We start from the raw sequence: 19,710 nt of genomic DNA on the forward strand, positions 1-19,710 counted from the left end.
GGCCACATGCATACTTTTTGCTGGAATTGGTACACAGGCTGCCTCTCATTCATAGCCTCTCTCTTGCTTCTTCTCTTTTGTCTGTGAACTACATGGACATTTGGGGAAAGAATATTCCATATTTAGAGTAATGAAAAAAGCAGTGTTTGTACATATGGTTGTAGAGGCTGTTACTCTAGAAAGACAAAGGTATTCAAGGAAAGAGAAGGTCATGCAGCTTTACCACTGACAAGGACAAATGTTCCTTGTTAGGTGATATGAATTTAAGATACTGAGAAGAGAGAAGCTGAATTTTTAAATATGAATCACATTTTTCCATAGCAACTGTAACATATGGTGGGTAGTTTCTCAGACCAGCTCCTGGAAGCACACTTAACCCACATTGTGCTGAAACTCACAATACTTAAGTAACTGTGTATTCAGTATTGTTGAATTAGTTTTTCTTGCATCTCCCACATTTGTTAGTAATGTGTTCCTGCTGTTTTTGAAAGCTGAATTGGAAAGTGAAATATCAGACTTACCTGATATTTAGTTTACTATATGTAAACTAAAGTGGCATAAAGTCTGGTTGTAGCTTCATAGTTGCTCTTGTCCTTGACCCTGGGGAAACTTGTAGGGTGGTGTCCTTTCCAGTTACTCAAGAGGAAGCAGTGAGGGTGTTGATCCGCTTAACCCACCTTAACCATCTTAGCCATTTTTTCTCTTTTGATTTGATTCAGTGGTTGATGACTAAGAGATTTTTATTTTACAGGAGATAACATTTACTTACATTCTCAGGCAAACAGTCATAAACTCTCCCCGTTTTTCTTCTGAGGACTAGGATTCTGGTTCTGGGGTAAAGACTAGAGGCCATGAGGAGGAGAGAAAAGGTTGAAGAGGAGGGATGGTATGTTCCCTCTGACTCCAGTGGCAGAGCGGTGGCAGCAGTGTTGGGAAAGGTGGGGTGGGTGATCATGGAAATCTCACTTCTATCACTCTTCTCTCCCTCAAGCCTGACCTCGCTGGTGGGAAAGAAAAAAGGTCTAAACTCAGAGAGCAGCTGGTTTAAGGGGTGAGCAGGGACAGCAGAGGACTGTGGGGTTGTTGTGCTGTTCAGATACTCAGTTACGGCCACTCTTTGCGACCCCATGGACTGCAGCAGGCCAGGCTCCCCTGCTTCCATGGTCTCCAGGAGTTTGCTCGAACTCAAGTCCAGTGAGTCGATGATGCTGTTCAACCATCCTCTGTTGTCTCCTTCTCCTCCTGCCTTCAATCTTTCCCAGCATCTGCCGGGGTCCAGCCTCGGCAGGAGCCAGGGGTACCCTCAGGGTGAACGGCGTCGGCGAGAGAGAGACACACCAGACTAGGGGTGTTTGCAGGGTCTGGCAATGCTTTATTTTTTACCATAGCTTTTATACCCTAAGTTAGTACATTTCTAAGGGGAAGATAGTTTAACATTACATCAGCTTGTCCTTCACGAAACCAGGGTGTTTTCTGCATACTTCTTTGTTTATGAGGGTCTTGTACATTATCTTCTGGCCTTGGGGCTCTATTGACATTTTATGCAAGTCAGGTGAATGTAAACCTATTTTCCGTTTCTGTGGTGATCTTAACAGAAAAGTTGCAGTCTCATAGGGCAACAGTACAGCATGTCACAACATAGTAGAAGTATAACCTTGTTAACACAAAGGTCAATTCTTCTGCAGAAGTTGTCAGTTGAATTTATCTAAGAGGTTTACCCCACACAGACTCTGCGGCTTCAGTGAGGCAGCCTCTGCCTAGCACTCCTGGCTAATAATTAACAACCATCTCATTGTTACCACACTAGGGCTAAGCTCTTATTTTTCTAGATCTATAACTATATTAACAATGGTTTCCACTGCACAACCTTAGCACATTAAGAGCAAAAACACAGCAAGCAAACGTTAACCCAATAACCACTTTTAGAATAATTTTTCTTGTGTTTTCTAATAGGGCTTCCTCACTCCCCGAAGGGCTCTATGTCTATTAGGGCCTTTATATGATCAGGTTCTTTATGCTGTTTTATGATTAGGGTATTATGAGCAGTCATGCATATTAGTACCAAGGGCATAGACGCATTTGCTAAACAAACTAGAATGCCAGCAAAGGAGTTTAAATTGAAACACTCCTTTCACCCTGGATAATCTCATAAGATACCACCACCCGGGAGATGTACTGATTAAAGTTCTAAGTTGATTCTTATTTGGAAAGAGATCGGGGAAGGCCTTCTGCCTATGTCACAGAAATTAGGGAGTAGTCTATTAAAGCAAGCATCAGAAAGACAGATACCATCTTTAAGGTGAGCGCCGGGGGCAGCTTTTCGAAATCCCTGGAATCCTGATCTGCCTTGCTTGTCAGGTTTTCTCCTCATGACCTTGTCATGGGTGGGATCTCGTGTGCTGGCTCCTGGCAAGCATCAGGGTCTTTTCCAGTGAGTCAGACCTTGGCATCAGGTGGGCAAAGTATTGGAGCTTCAGCTTCAGTATCAATCCTTCAAATGAATAGTCTGGATTGATTTACTTTAGGATGGACTGGTTTGATCTCCTTGCAGTCCAAGGGACTCTCAAGAATCTAATCCAACACCACAGTTCAAAAGCATCAATTCTTTGGCACTCAGCCTTCTTCCTGGGCCAGTACTCACATCCATATATGACTATTGAGAAAACCATAGCTGTCACTATATGGAGCTTTGTCGGCAAAATGATGTCTCTGCTTTTTAAAACACTATCAGTTTGTCATAGCTTTTCTTCCAAGAAGCAAGTGCCTTTTAATTTCATGGCTGCAATCACTGTCCACAGTGATTTTGGAGCCCAAGAATATAAAAGCTGTGACTGTTTCCATTTTTCCCCTTCTATTTGCCATGAAGCGATGGGACCAGATGCCATGATCTTTATTTTTTGAGTGTTGAGCTTTAAGCCAACTTTTTCAGTCTCTTCTTTCACCTTCATCAAAAGACTCTTTAGTTCCCTTTAGCTTTCTGCCATAAGGGTGGTATCATCTGCATATCTGAAGTTATTGATATTTCTCCCAGCAATCTTGATTCCAGCTTGTGCTTCATCCAGCCCAGCATTTTGCATGATGTACTCTGCATGTTAAGTTAAATAAGCAGGGTGACAATATACAACCTTGACGTACTCCTTTCCCAATTTTGAACCAGTCAGTTGTTCCATGTCTGGTTCTAACTGTTGCTTCTTGACCTGCATGCAGGTTTCTCAGGAGACAGGTAAGGTGGTCTGGTATTCCCATCTCTTTAAGAATTTTCCAGTTTGTTGTGATCCACAAAGTCAAAGGCTTCAGTGTAGTCAATGAAGCAGACTTAGATGTTTTTCTAGAATTCTTTGGCTTTTTCTATGATCCAGTGGACATTTACAATTTGATCTCTGGTTCCTCTGCCTTTTCTAAATCCAGCTTGTGCATCTGGAAGTTCTTGGTTCACATACTGTTGAAGCCTCACTTGAAGGATTTTGAGCATTACCTTGCTAGCATGTGAAATGAGTGCCTTTGTGTGGTAGTTCGAACATTGTTTGGATATTGTCTGTCTTTGGGATTGTAATGAAAACTAACCTTTTCCAGTCACATGTCCACTGCTAAGTTTTCCAAATTTGATGACATATTGTGTGCAGCACTTTAATGCATCATCTTTTATGCAAACTGGAAAAGAGGGTATATTCTTTCTCAGTGGCCCTTCATGTTTTAATAGATATGTATAAAGAATTGATGACCAAATGCATGCTGTAAGATACTCATTTTGCTCAAGAGAATTTTCTCCTTTATTGGCCATATTACTTGTCAATCACCAAGAAAAATTTTCTTGGCTGTACTATTTAACATGTTAAAAATAGTGCATTATATGAAATAAGTATCTTGAATGATGACAACAATTAATATTTTACTTTTTCTGAAGGTATTCCTCTCCCATAAACACAATCTTTTAAAAAAATTATTTTGTTAGCTTGCTTGCTACTGATTTTAGATTTCTTGCAAAAAAAGAGAGAAGGAGAGGACTGGATAGGGTTGAGGTTGTGGCGGGAATAGGCATGGATTAGTCATTTGGGGGCCAAGTGATGGATGCGTGGTAGTTCATTTTATTAATTTTTTATCAATTATTTGAAATCAATTAAAAGTTGAAAAAATATCCCATGGTTATATATATATTGTTATTACATTGCATTTGAAAATCCTGTTTTATTCATTCTTTTGTTTTCTATAACCACTGTGAAATTTGAAACGACCTACTATAATTATAATCACTATGAAGAAGACAAAAATTGAGCTTTGTAGGATTTGTATAATACGAATGTCAAGTACTGTTTTACTATTCTTGATCTTACTTTATTCTGGTTTTTAACATTAATGTGGTTAATTATATACTCAATGATCTTGCAAGCTTGTAGTGCTGAAAAGAAATAACTTATGAATTCCATTTTTAAAAACCCAGCTGAATAAATAAAATATTCTGTTACAATATAAAGCAAGTGGCAAAATCAGCTTATGCATGAATAAATCCAATGTTTTATGTACACATTTGATTAATTTTAACTTTTCATGGAAGTGTGCTTTACTCTTTTAATACTAAATTGGTATATGCAGAGGTGAAAAGCCCATGTTGTGTATGTAGAAAGTAGTATTCCAAGCTAAATAGTACTCAGATTTTTTAAAGAAAAGTTTAAAAACGTAGCCTATTGTTTATCTGAATTTAATGGATATATTTACAAAACTGACAATTTTGGAGTTACAAGTGAAGAAGATTAAATACCCTTTTAGAAATTATATATCACCTAGAAACACTTATCTAATGCTCCTCTTAATAGTTTCATGTAAATCACGGTGGTATTTTATTTTATTTCATTTGTGTTTTTCTTTAGGGGATCCTAAGAAAAAACTCATATGTACAGTGTGCAATAAAAAGTGTTCTTCAGCTTCAAGCCTGCAGGAACATAGGAAGGTCAGTAAAATAAAGACTAATGTTCATCATAGTTAAGATCTTTAGTCATAGTGTCTGCCAGGAAAAATATTAATTGCTTTATATATTGTGAAGACAGAGGTTTGTCATTAATTTTATTAGCTTAGCTGGTAAAGAATCTGCCTGCAGTGCAGACCTCAGTTCGGTTCCTGGGTCAGGAAGATCCCCTGGAGGAGGGCATGGCAATCCACTCCAGTATTCTCGCCTGGAGAATCCCATGGACAGAGGAGCCCGGTGGGCTCCAGTCCATGGGGTCACAGAGTCAGAAACGACTAAGCGACTGGGCACACCCTGTACACTAAAAAGCAAGACTGATACACAGAAGAGCCAGCTCTTGCCAAAGAATATTGTGAGTTGTTTGCTGTTACTCAGAATAAGTAGAAACATTACTGCAATGCAGTATAGTGTCTGAGTCCTTCATTACAACACCTCATCCTGGTTTCATGCTTCACCAGTTGCTATTTGCTCAGGAAATATTATATATTTGAGGAAACCACAATATTTTTGTGTATTTATAATATACTCTACAGTGATGTTTAGCCTGAAATATATGTGTATTATATTTAAGTCTGGCACAACAAAGACAAGAGCTCTGTTATTTTGAAGAGCTTAAAGTAATGCAGAAAAATGTCAGAGTGTTGTCAGCGGAAACAATTGATTGTGCAGTTGAGCCTTGCGCAGCATAGGTCTGAGCCGTGCTGGCCCACTGGCAGCATTTTTCAGTTACACATACTCCAGTGCTGTAGTCAGGGCTTGGCTGAGTTTGCAGATGCGGAGGGCCCGCTGTAAGGTTACACAGTGTTCCCACTGAAAGGGGAGGTGAGGAGGCATGGGAATCGGGGTGCCGTGGGTCTAACCCCCAGGCCCCTCTGTTGTTCAGTGGTCAACTGTGTTAGGAGAAAAGACTAATACATTTTGTAATAAATGTAATACAGTTTACTAAGTTACTATTTTAATATGAAAGCTAACCTGAAAAAAATGGCAGCTATTAATCCTAACAGCGTTAGCACTTGTTAATCAAATTTATGACAAAATAGAGTTAAAATAGAATTTAGACTTTTGTTCATATAATGGGAGAGTCCAAAAATTTATTTTATATATTACTATAACAAAGATACAAATGATTATTTCCTGATTTCACATATGAGTTTTTCAGAATATCTATGAGCATATGATACTGTCTTTTAATCATTTAATACTAAAGAAAAGGAGATGGTACCAGTGGAAGTGATATTTTACATTATAGTTTATAAATTGAATTTTGTCTCTTTGTTTCTACATAGATATATTCCAAAATAACTTGACAGATCTTAAAATGCATATGATATTCAATGCAATATCTTCAACCATTTAGGCTGTGGATTTAACCTCTAACACATAAGGTAGTTAAATTATTAAGATGTCTAGGGTTATATCCTGCATGTTCAGTGATTTTGATCTTCAGGGAGAAACAATGGAACGAGCAGTGGGCAGAGTGAGGACTGTGGATGTCACATTCCTTCACTGACCCTCCGTGTAGCCTTGGGCCTCTCGTTAAGTGTGACATGGAACTGATCGGTGTTTTCCAGTTTCCTGAGTGCCATGAAACTACTGTGTTTATTCAGTTTCCAAGTGGTTATCTTATCAGGTTGTTTAAAAACAGAGAGTACTTGAGGAATTGACATATAATTCTTATTTGAGGGCCATTCTCTATCATTCCAAATTTAGCTTAAGTGCTACTGAAGGAAGCCCTGAAGCTACTTTCTTAAAGTTCAGTGCAGAAGCCGATACAGATACTGCTGCTTCTATGTCTCTCTTTCTCCCCATCACCCTTAAAGCTTCTGAAGCAGAACCTAGTCCGAGACCAGAAGTGTAAAATCCAGCTGAATAGACATTTTCTGAATGCCTTCATGGTTCTAGAATTCTTTGTTTTCTTTCCCTGATTTTAGAAAGTTGAAAATTAAGATATCTTACCAAAGTTAAGATTTTGCCAAGTAGAATATTTCAACAAAGTTGGTTGTGGGACATAATTCTGAATAATGTCCTCTTCTCCATTTATATTCTTCATAATACAAAGAAGATTTCCCCGGGGAATATCTCTATAGACAGATTTAAATCCCACCTGGTGGTGGAATACAGTCTCCAAGTGGTCTCTGCAGAATGTTAGTAACTTGGTAGCTCAGTGTAGCTCTTTGTCCATCACAGCATCGCTCCTTTGACTTATTCTGAATCCACAGGCAGCTTCTACAGATTCCATTTTTGAGTCTATTCTTATCGTTGTTGCTCTTTAGTCGCTAAGTTGTGTCCTATTTTTGCAACCTCATGTACTGTAGCCCACCAGCCTCCTCTGTCCTGGCATTTCTGAGGCAAGAATACTGAAGTGGATTGCCGTTTCCTTCTCCAGGGAATCTTTCCAACCCGGGGGTCAAACCCTCATCCCTTGCATCTCTTGCATTGGCAGGTGGACTCTTTACCTCTGAGCCAACAGGGAAGCCCCATTTTTATAGTTGGGTATGTCTAATAGCTACTAGAATTTGGTGCCGGTATTTCACCTTAACAGCAGACGATGATCTATGCATATGCCACATTTACATTATAGTCTAGACTCAGCATTCAAAAAACTAAGGTCATGGCATCCAGTCCTATTACTTCATGGCAAATAGATAGGAAAAAAGTGGAAACATTGATAGATTTTATATTCTTGGGCTCCAAAAATCACTGAAGATGGTGACTGCAGCCACGAAATTAAAAGATGCTTGCTTCTTGGAAGAAAAGCTATGACAAACCTGAGTTCAGTCACTCAGTCATGTATGACTCTTTGCAACCCCATGGACTGCAGCACGCTAGGCTTCCCTGTCCATCACCATCTCCCATTTGCTCAAACTCATGTCCATTGAGTCAGTGATGCCATCCCACAATCTCATCCTTTGTTGTCCGCTTCTCCCCCTGCCTTCAATCTTTCCCAGCATCAGGGTCTTTAAAAAGAGTCAGCACTTCGCATCAGGTGGCCAAAGTTTTGTAGTTTCAGCTTTAGCATCAGTCCTTCCAGTGAATATTCAGGACTGATTTCATTTAGGATTGACTGGTTGGATCTCCTTGCAGACCTACAGACCGTCAAGAGTCCTCTCCAACTCCAGAGTTCAAAAGCATCAATTCTTCAGTGCTCAGCTTTCTTTGTAGTCCAACTCTCACAAGTCATCCATACGTGACTACTGGAAAAACCATAGCATTGACCGGACGGACCTTTGTCAGCAAAGTAATGTCTCTGCTTTTTAATATGCTGTCTAGATTGGTCATAACTTTTCTTCCAAGGAGCAAGTGTCTTTTAATTTCATGGCTGCTGTCACCATCTGCAGTGATTTTGGAGCTCCAAAAAATAAAGTCTGTCACTGTTTCCCCATCTATTTGCCATGAAGTGATGGGACCAGATGCCATGATCTTAGTTTTCTGAATGTTGAGTTTTAAGCCAGCTTTTTCACTCTCCTCTTTCACTTTCATCAAGAGGCTTTTTAGTTCTTCACTTTCTGCCATAAGGGTGATGTCATCTGCATATCTGAGGTTATTGATATTTCTCCCGGCAATCTTGATTCCAGCTTGTGCTTCTTCCAGCCCAGTGTTTCTCATGATGTACTCTGCATAGAAGTTAAATAAACAGGGTGACAGTATACAGCCTTGACATACTCCTTTTCCTGTTTGGAACCAGTCTGTTGTTCCATGTCCAGTTCTAACTGTTGCTTCCTGACCTGCATACATGTTTCTCAGGAGGCAGGTAAGGTGGTCTGGTATTCCCATCTCTTTAAGAATTTTCCACAGTTTGTGGTGATCCACACAGTCAAAGGCTTTGGCATAGTCAATAAAGCAGTAGTAGATGTTTTTCTGGAACTGTCTTGCTTTTTTGGTGACCCAATGAATGTGGGCAATTTGATATCTGGCTCCAGCTTGAACATCTGAAAGTTCATGGTTCACATATTGCTGAAGCCTGCCTTGGAGAATTTTGAGCATTACTGTCCTAGGTGTGAGATAAGTGCAGTTGTGCGGTAGTTTGAGCATTCTTTGGCATTGCCTTTCTTTGGGATTGGAATGAAAACTGACCTGTTTCCAGTCCTGTGACCACTGCTGAGTTTTCCAAATTTGCTGGCATATTGAGTGCAGCACTTTCACACCACATCTTTTAGGATTTGAAATAGCTCAACTGGAATTCCATCACCTCCACTAGCTTTGTTCGTAGTGATGCTTCCTAAGGCCCACTTGACTTCACATTCCAGGATGTCTGGCTCTAGGTGAGTGATCATACCATTGTGATTATCTGGGTCGTGAAGATCTTTTTTGTACAGTTCTGTGTATTCTTGCCACTTCTTCATATCTTCTGCTTTTGTTAAATCCATACCATTTCCATTTCTGTCCTTTATTGTGCCCATCTTTGCATGAAATGTTCCTTTGGTATCTCTAATTTTCCTGAAGAGATCTCTAGTCTTTCCCAGTCTGTTGTTTTCCTCTATTTCTTTGCATTGATCACTGAGGAAGGCTTTCTTATCTCTCCTTGCTGTTCTTTGGAACTCTGCATTCAAATGGGTATATCTTTCCTTTTCTCCTTTAAGCCTTTCACTTCTCTTCTTTTCTCAGCTATTTGTAAGGCCTCCTCAGACAGCCATTTTGCCTTTTTGCATTTCTTTTTCTTGGGGATGGTCTTGATCACTGCCTCCTGTACAGTGTCATGAACCTCTGTCCATAGTTCTTCAGGCACTCTGTCTATCAGATCTAACCCCTTGAATCTATTTGTCATTTCCCCTATATAATCATAAGGGATTTGATTTAGGTCACCTGAATGGTCTAGTGGTTTTCCCTACTTTCTTCAATTTAAGTCTGAATTTGGCAATAAGAAGTTTGTGATCTGAGCCACAGTCAGCTCCCAGTCTTGTTTTTGCTGACTGTATAGAGCCTCTCCTTCTTCGGCTGCAAAGAATATAACCAGTCTGATTTCAGCAAACATAGCATATTAAAATAGGGGAGACATCACTTTGCTGACAAAGGTCCTTACAGTAATATCTATCGTTTTACCAGTAGTCTTGTACAGATGAGAGTGTTGGACAGTAAAGAATGGCGAGCATTGAAGAATTGATGTTTTCAAACTGTGGTTTGTGGAGAAGAGTCTTGAGAGTCCCTTGGACTGCAAGGAGATCAGACCTGTCAGTCATGGAAGAAATCAACCTTGACTATTGGAAGAACTGACTTTGTGTCTGAAACTCTAGTACTTTCTCCACCTGATGCCAAGAGCTGACTCACTGGAAAAGACCCGGATACTGGGTAGATGGAGGGCAGGAGGAGAAGAGGGTGGCAGAGGAGGAGATGGTTGGATGGCAAAAGTGACTCACTGGACATGAGTTCCAGCAAACTCCGGGAGATAGTGAAGGATAGGGAAGCCTGGCATGCTACAGTTCATGGGGTCATGAAAAGCTGACACAACTTTGACTGAACAACAACTAGACTAATACCTTGTATTACTATGTGCTGTCCTGTATTACAATAAGACATAGTATGATCCTTCTTGGAACTTATTTAATTTGGGACATCAGATTATGAGTTATTATTCTCCATATCAATTTAGTAAGCTATAAACATTTTATTTTAAAATGCTTAGCATTAGGCATAATTAATATCATTGTCACTTTAAATCTGTTCTATTAAACTTTTATAGGAGTTTTGAAAATAGCTTTGGTTGAGTTTTCCATTATGAATAAGAGAGTCAACACATAAGTGCTTTCATGTAAATATTGTATTTTATAATTTTGGAAATATCAAGGTTCAGTTCAGCCCTTAAAAACGTTTCATGTTTTGAAAGCCGTGAGAGTTAAGTAAACAAGTATATTTTGAAGTAATTTAAGAGCTGCCATTTTTGTATGGATAAATAATTTAAAATTTGTATATACTAATATGAATAGAATATGAAAATTAAAATAAACTAAATATGTTTTCATTTATGTATGTCTCAGAAGGCATGTCATGATTTTGTAGCTTGTTATTATAAAAGATATATGTTACAGAGTTTAAGAATATGAATCTGTTCTTACTATCTTTAATTAAACATTACACTTCATATCATTGCTGTGAGGATCTTTGATGGTTGAAGATGTACCCTTTAAAATTTCTTAGACTGAAGGCTTCCCTTCTATACTGTGTGATCCTTGCCTTCTGAGTACTTGTATACAAGTCCACACTGTTTTCGGAGGAACCATAGGGCTCTGGACACTGTACATCTCCCTTCAAGGTTAGAAGCCACCGCATATAGGCAAGGATCTAAGTCAGGGTCCAGTGGAATGATGTCATCCTGCTCCGTCTTGTTGTTTTATCTTTTCTCTGCTTTTCCCATTTCTGTTCACTGACTCGCCAAGAATCAGACCTGACAGAAGCAGAAGGCTGATGGCAGCCTCAGACCGCGGTGTGGTTGGGTATAGGCCGCAGACTAGGGACCTGTCAGCCTTGTGCCAGCTTCTGTTTCCCTTCCTGTGCCGTCTTCTGCGTGTCCCTGTCTTGAGTTCTTTTGTGGTCACTTAGGTGAAGGGAGCCGTTTTCCAGTCCTCCTCTCTTTAGTCATTGCTGTACCAATTCAGGGCCTTCTCTTATGAGTTTTACTCTGTAGTGGCCCTTTATTCTGCAAGGATAGCCAGAATATCCTGCAGAGGGGCCAGTGCTTGTATGGGGTTTAGTTTTGTGAGCTCTACCTTGAATGAGTTTGAAAAACACAACTTCACCAAGATGATTTTTCAGTCTTTAGCAAAACAGTAGGATGCTCGTCTTCATTAGGATGATCAACAGTTCTAATATAAGGCTGCTTGCAGCACATTGCTCTTTTTACATAGTTATGATAACAAATGAAACTTCTACTTTTTCGTACTGCCTATCCAGTTTTTCTAATTTAGTATCTGGGAGAGAAAGAGCCGAACTTAGTTGTAACCTTTATTTAGCTGGTTGATTGCTAAAGTTACGCCCCTTATATATATATATTTTTTTGATGAAACTCATAAAAGCTAATAAAACATGAAGATTTTTAGCCTCCTGTTCTGTGGGAGTATTGTTGTGAGCTACACTCAAGTTTTCAGAATCATATCTTTGTCTTTCAAATATTTAGATCTTTACTACATATGTTTAAGTTTTAAGTAGTGTTGACTACTGGAAAGGGAATATTTTTAGTGGCAAGTTTTTCCATTCCATTTTCATATCCATTCCAAATATGCCAAATTTTGGCATATTTCCAAGTCTAAATTTGTGTATAACAGATTTAATATATATTGGGTATAATTTTTTGCAGAGTATAAACTTTTTATGTACTTCAGAAATAGGTCATCTGTTTTACATATTTAAGTACCATACAGTTTTACGTTTTTTAATGATCATGTTCTACTAGGTAACTTATGTTCATTGCATTTTCAGTTTCTTATATAGGGTGATATGAACAAATCAGGGCCGAATTATAATGCACAGTTTAGATATTGTAATGGCAACTGTCCACATGTTTATACTTGAGCGCTATACAATTTTGTGGCTCGGCCAATTGAGTTAACTGTTAATTTAACCTTTTGCAGATTCATGAGATATTTGATTGTCAAGAATGTATGAAGAAATTCATTTCAGCAAATCAGCTAAAGCGTCATATGATCACCCATTCAGGTAAAACACATATTTTCCCATTTTTATTGAAATCAGTACAAAAGCTTCACCTTGTCACTTTTAGGAGCTCTGAGAGGGGGATAATCAGGAGACCTGGCTATTAGTTCTGGCTCGGCCACTGACTTACCATGTAATTCTGAACAAGTTACTTAACTTCTCTAGACCTTAGTTTATTTCTGAAGCAAATGTGGTTGGACTAAATGAAATGAAAAATCTTCAGATTTATCATTTAATTTGTTATGTACTCCTGCGACTGAGGCTGAAACTCCAATACTTTGGCCACCTGATGCAAAGAGCTGACTCACTGGAAAAGACCCTGATGCTGGGAAAGATTGAAGGTGGGAGGAGAAGGGGACAACAGAGGATGAGATGGTTGGATGGCATCACCAACTCAATGGACATGAGTTTGAGCAAGCTCCGGGAGAGCTGGTGAAGGACAGGGAAGCCTGGCGTGCTGCAGTCCATGGGGTCGCAGAGAGTCAGACACGACTGAGCGACTGAACAGCAGCAACAAACCCTCCTTGAGCCTTAGTCTCTGTGTTCTTCATCTGTGTAAAGGTGTCCTACCTTTCAGAATTGCTGTGAAGGTTAAATGTCATCCACGTACCGTGCTAGCAGAGTGTGTGACGTTTAGCAGGGATTCAATAATTAGAATCCCAACATTTCTAGATATATTCACATTGTAACTGCTGCTGCTGCTAAGTCACTTCAGTCGTGTCCGACTCTGTGCAGCCCCATAGACGGCAGCCCACCAGGCTCCCCCGTCCCTGGGATTCTCCAGGCAAGAACACTGGAGTGGGTTGCCATTTCCTTCTCCAGCGCATGAAAGTGAAAAGTGAAAGTGAAGTCGCTCAGTCGTGTCCAACTCTTAGCGACCCCATGGACTGCAGCCCACCAGGCTCCTCCGTCCATGGGATTCTCCAGGCAAGAGTACTGGAGTGGGTGCCATTGCCTTCTCCTACCTTGTAACTAAGGTACAAATAGATGTTAATGAGAAATTTACGAATGAATTTTGAGAATCTTAAGTTTTCAAAGTTGTGATTTCATTTTAAGCAGCTTTGAATGAGAGGTCTGTTATACTGACTAAAAACAACCAGCTCTGAAAGTAACGTTTGCTTAATGAAGTCTCTGAAGTTTAGAATATCTGTACTTTGAGGCCACTGAAGTCAGGATGTTTTTGAATGGCCACTTTATCTGGAGACAGACACATATTTTTGGCAAATGAAAATAGAAGATCAAAAACCAGTGGCCTTCAGATACACTTTGCTTGAAAAATCTGGTTGTCAACATTACATGGATTTTGTACACACATGGATTTTGCACAACAACCTGCGTGTGTACTTCCTGCTGAGACTAGAAGCGTGGCCTCACGGGCCCCTTGGCCGTGCAGGAGGCAGGTCTGTCCTCTAGCTCCATGTCTGTGAGACCACGCGCCCTTCGTGTCCGGAGCTGTAACCCTGACTTCAGCTCAGACCAGTCAGCAGGGTTTTCATCTGGAAGTAGAATTTCTTCCTTGAATTAAAGCTTCATCTTCATATCTAAGCTACTTTATACATTTAGTTGGCAGAATATGTCAGTAAAAGAGCAAGCTCATGTTCTGTGAGTTTTGAGTTGGCTCACATATCTAATGGATTGGGTAATAGACTTTTTTCCAGTTGTTTGAATGATATTTTTGTTGACTTGTCCGTAAGAATTAATAATGCAAGGAAGGCTGTTTCCCTTTTTGTCCTTTACCTGTATAGATATGAGATTGTTTCCACTCATTTTTTAAACAGAAAAACGACCCTATAATTGTGAGATTTGTAATAAATCTTTCAAGAGGCTTGACCAAGTGGGTGCCCACAAAGTAATACACAGTGAAGATAAACCTTACAAGTGCAAGCTCTGTGGAAAGGGATTTGCTCACAGAAATGTTTACAAGAATCACAAGAAGGTAAAAGCCTGTTAATACTGTTATAAATATATTTGCTGATTGGTCGATAAAATTATCAGTTGTTTATCTTTTAAAGAAGTTTTTGGATATCTGAGGCATATCTGAGGCTGTACATATGAAATAATTGGAGAATATTTTGCTTCTGCTTTCTAACCACTCAGGCCATCACCACTGTGGTTTTGTATCTGTCTAATTCTTTTCTGAAATTATTCTAACAAGCAAAGTGTTATCCAGTGTTTTCCAGCATTGTAATAATTGCAAAGTCTTCTCTTCCTTCTTTTAAAGTTTGACATTCTTGTTCATATTACCATTTGGAAATCCTCTTTGTCTGTGGCGCCATTTTAGCAACTTTGCTAGGTTTTCTGCCAGTTTCTCTGAACCTGTCTTTGGTCTCTGAGTTCCCAAGGGATTATCCTGGATGCTTTGGCTGTAGGCTTATTCTGTGTCCTCTATGTCAACTACATCTATTAATTATGATGTAAACTCTGTACTTATGAATTCCAAATGATTTATTTTGTTAATCTCAAGCTTTAGACTCCCACTTATCACTACTCATTTGATATATAACTGGGCATCTTTTTGACCTAATGAATTTAGCATGCTCCGGATAATGGTTTCCCTGGTGGCTCAGTGGTGAAGAATCTGCCTGCAATGCAGGAGACCTGGTTTCAATCCCTGGGTCGGGAAGATCCCCTGGAGAAGGAAATGGCAACCCACTCCAGTATTCTTGCCTGGAGAATTCCATGGACAGAGGAGCCTGGCGGGCTGTATTCCATAGGGTCACAAAGAATCTGACACAATTGAGTGACTAACACACATGGGTAACTTCACTTTTGCAAGTATCTGTTAATTTCTGTTAATGACAAAAGCATGTATTTATCTCTATCTCTTTCTTTAATTTTAACCCCGTTTTAGAATTAGTGGCTAATTCTTAAAGATTCTGCCCTCTCCATTGTCTTACCATCTTCATAATCATTGCTTTACCATTTTGACATCCTGGTCCTGTCTCATTTTCATCACTTTAATAGCTATTTCATTCAGCTTCTTGTTATTTAATCACTTCCTTCTTATTCAGAGAACTAGATGAATCGTCCCAGATCACAGCTCTATCACTCTGTACTCTTAATATTATAAGTAGATTTCCAGCACTTATGTACAGTCTGTCTTCTTTTCCCTGTCACTCGGGGTTCTCTGCACCATGATCCCAGCTTCCTTTTCCAGCTTTTTGTTCTCCTGTTTTCTGCACGAGCCATATCAACGCAGTATGACCTCTCTAGCTTCTCAGCATGATCTCCCTAGCTTCCCCATTCCCTCCTTTGTAGTAAAACTCTCAAGTTATAATCTCTTATTTCGTCTATTGATTTTTGTTTGCATTTCCTACACTTTACCATTACTCAAGTTCTTGTTTCAGAATGTTAGTTTTATCTAATCTATTTTCTGGAGATAGTAAATAGTGTTTGAATTGAACTCAGGAAATCTGTGCAAAGATAGTCAACATCTTAGAAATGTGTGTTTAAATTTGTGATGTGATAAACACTTTTTTATTAATTTGGTTGACATATTTCATGATGGTATTAAGCAACAGACATATATGTTTTCAAAGAACTTCTTTTTATTTGCAATATTCCATTGTAATTATAGTTATTTTAGTATTTATTGGGACTTTCCAAACATATAATTTTATCTGTTTTGAAATCATTTAAGAAGTTATGATATCAATTTCAGCTTCAGTCTAAAAAGAAAAAAGGCAAATTAATGAAAGAATAAATAGGGTTGATTGATGGTGTACCAAATCATCTCTGCCTAATTTCTTGCTGACTGCCCTTATGTTTAACTCAAGCGTTGTGTGTTCAGAGGCAGGACCACATTCATTACTGCTGCTTTGGAATTACATGCCTATTAAAAATTATCTGGCTAGTTTCCTGCTCAGTCTCTGGAACCCTCTTGTTCCTTTCTTTGATGAATCTGATCTCCCCACATGGACAAGGTTTTCACAGTTCGGCTTGTATTGTCTGCCATATGGGAATTTGGCACAGCGTCTTTGTACCATCTCTCACACTTTTAGCCATAAATCATATGAAAGTAGTCATGATGTCTTGGGAAGGATAGAAGCAATGATGCCTGTAATTTCCAACGTGAAAAGCACATTCGGTCCTTCTGCCGTGGACAGTGAGCTTCTCACTGTGTTAGGATCCTAGCGTGTATTCGGTATGTGGACAGTGTGCTTCTCACTGTGTTAGGATCCTAGCATGTATTTGGTATGTGGACAGTGAGCTTCTCACTGTGTTAGGATCCTGGCATGTATTTGGTATGTGGACAGTGAGCTTCTCACTGTGTTAGGATCCTAGCGTGTATTTGGTATGTGGACAGTGAGCTTCTCACTGTGTTAGGATCCTAGCGTGCATTCGGTATGTGGACAGTGAGCTTCCCACTGTGTTATGATCCTAGCGTGTATTCGGTTTGTGGATACTGTGCTTCTCACTGTGTTACCATCCTAACATGTACTGGTATGTGGACAATGTGCTTCTCACTGTGTTAACCATCTTAGCATGTACTGGTATGTGGACAATGTGCTTAGCACTGTGTTAGGATCCTAGCATGTATTTGGTATGTGGACAGTGAGCTTCTCACTGTGTTAATGATCCTAGCGTGTATTTGGTATGTGGACAGTGAGCTTCTCACTGTGTTAGGATCCTAGCATGTATGTGGTATGTGGACAGTTGTGTTTCTCACCGTGTTGTGACCCTAGCATGTATTCAGTATGTAGACAATGCGCTTCTCACTGTGTTAGGATCCTAGCATGTATTTGGTATGTGGACAGCGTGCTTCTCACTGTGTTATAATCCTAGCATGTATTTGGTATGTGGACAGTTGTGTTTCTCACCGTGTTGTGACCCAACATGTATTTGGTATGTGGACAATGCACTTCTCACTGTGTTACGATCCTAGCATGTATTTGGTATGTGGACAATGCGCTTCTCACTGTGTTACAATCCTAGCATGCATTTGGTATGTGGACAGTTGTGCTTCTCACCATGTTGTGACCCTAGCGTGTATTTGGTATGGTTACATGAAAATGTCTAAAATAGTTATCAAAAGTTATGGTGAAAGAAGCAAATCAACTTTTTCTCCCATCATTATTCACTAATGGTCAGTTACAAAAATAAAAAGTAAAAATATGCAAGGAAAGCAGGAAAAAAGTCATTAAAAGACCAGTCTTCATCTTGTAACATGACCAAAGTTGGTTATTTTAAATGAATTATTCTTTGGGGTTTTGATTATGTAACTTGTGCATTTTTATTATAGCTATTTGATTTATTTGGGGTTGATTCTTTAGATTTGCATGAAAAGGAAATATTTCATTATGATTATGACAATATGGCATGCAGTTTCGAAGGAATGATTTTTTTTAAGGGGCGATGAGTGATGGGGAATGTTGGGCATTGAGAGACTGCTTTTTCTGTTTTAAGATAGGTTTTATTTTTATTTTGTATCAGATTAGCAGTGAGCTTTTAAAAGATATGCATTTGTTTATTTTTGGCTGCATCGTGTCTTAGTTGCGGCAGGTGGAATCTTTTGTTCTCATGTACTGGTTTCTCTCTAGTTGTGGCAAGGGTTTAATTGCCCTGTGTCTTAGTTTTGCAACCAGGGATTGAGCTCATGTCCTTGCATTGGAAGGCGGGCTCTTCACCACTAGACCATCAGGGAAGTTCTAAAGGAGTGATTTCTGTTTCTAAATCTTAGTTACTTGTTCCATCATCTTGTTGGACTTCCCTGGTAGCTCAGATGGCAAAGACTCTGCCTACAGTGCAGGAGAGCTGGGTTTGGTCCCTGGATCAGGAAGATTCCCTGGAGAAGGGAATCACCATGCACTCCAGTATCCTTGCCTGGAGAATCCCAGGACAGAGGAGCCTGGCGGGCTACAAGTCCATAGAGTCGCAAAGAGACGGACACATTATCTTGCCAGTTATACAAGCTCAGTAGGTCAGAATTAGAGTTTCTTTCCCCTAATCCTCTATGACAATCACTTAACCTTATTACAAGGTTAAATGAATTTTTTTGGGTCTGCCTAAAATTAAGATTGTTTATCTGGACCCAACTATATTCTGTAACTCTTTAAATCACAATTGGACAGACGTCTCAGAACCGCAGGAAACAGAAACTAGTTATTCTTCAGCCTCTGTTTGTTCCCTGCCACAGTTAATGCAGAGCCAAGTTGAGATACGTGTACAGTTCTCTCCTCCGCTGGCAGGCGGCGTGTCTAGGTGGACTGCACCGTCTTGGCCCTGGAGCTGGCACCACTTGCTTGATGATGGGAATGAGTACAGAGCGGTTTTGTCCTAATTAAGTTCATAAACGAGCTCTCTGGGGGGCAGAGCTGCATCTATTCAGATAAAAGACCTTTGTTCCTGACACTTTACATAAGCTTCCAGGGATGAACACTAGAGGCCTCCGAAGGATTCTGGTCACAAACCTCTCTGAAAATAATTCCATTGGGCATCTTATATTAACATCTCGTCCTGTGATTTCCCAGTTCTGGGCTGTGACTACTTTGTGGGTCTTGAAATAATTTACTGGGTCATCAATAGCCATTAAAAAAATAGAATAGAAAATACAAGAATAAGGGTCATTTAATGAGGTAATACACGAGTGTGTGAGTAGCTGTATATATGTATATCTTTTTGATATAAAGATTATATTTTTGGTCATAATCAAACAGTTTGAAAAACTCTGCAAGTGATACTTTGCTCAGGTGATATTTTATTAAACCTTTCAAAAAAAGGACAAGTCTCTCCATAAAGAAATCATGGATTTGATTCTAAAACCGTAATATGTAGCATAAATGTTACATAATAAAAAAATCTTTGACAGTTAAGGAAGGTGCCAAGTTGTAGATTGAACAGCAACTGGACAGTTGCTCAGTTATTCCATCACAACGACTTTCTCCTTCAACTTTGCATTGAATTTCTCTACTTCAGGTGAGCCATAGGTGAAGTAGCTGGTGGCTCACTAAAGATAGTATATATCCAGAATTACTGTTTTTGTGATCTGGAAAGCATGTTCACAGTGATGAGATGCTTACACTAAGGGGCATGTAGGAACCGAATCTGAAAAAGGGAAACAACAGATACAGATGTTTCTCTGAAGCTTGTTTAACTAATGGCAAATT

The 19,710-nt window shown here is 39.4% G+C and overlaps 1 protein-coding gene across 5 annotated transcripts in view; it reads left to right on the forward strand.

Moving 5' to 3' along the window:
- PRDM5 (PR/SET domain 5) overlaps positions 1–19,710 on the forward strand; it is a 257,926-nt gene that overhangs the window by 121,296 nt on the left and 116,920 nt on the right. For all 5 annotated transcript variants that reach the window (XR_011486377.1, XM_070463856.1, XM_020916542.2 and 2 more), the window contains 3 exons: positions 4,866–4,945; positions 12,523–12,607; positions 14,383–14,540. Coding sequence is in view for 4 of the 5 variants with exons in the window: in XM_070463856.1 (XP_070319957.1) it covers positions 4,866–4,945; positions 12,523–12,607; positions 14,383–14,540 (323 nt within the window). In the remaining variant the exon portion in view is untranslated. The remainder of the gene's footprint in view (positions 1–4,865; positions 4,946–12,522; positions 12,608–14,382; positions 14,541–19,710) is intronic.

The sequence above is a fragment of the Odocoileus virginianus genome, unplaced genomic scaffold, assembly GCF_023699985.2.
Source record: "Odocoileus virginianus isolate 20LAN1187 ecotype Illinois unplaced genomic scaffold, Ovbor_1.2 Unplaced_Contig_7, whole genome shotgun sequence".
NCBI lineage: Eukaryota > Metazoa > Chordata > Mammalia > Artiodactyla > Cervidae > Odocoileus > Odocoileus virginianus.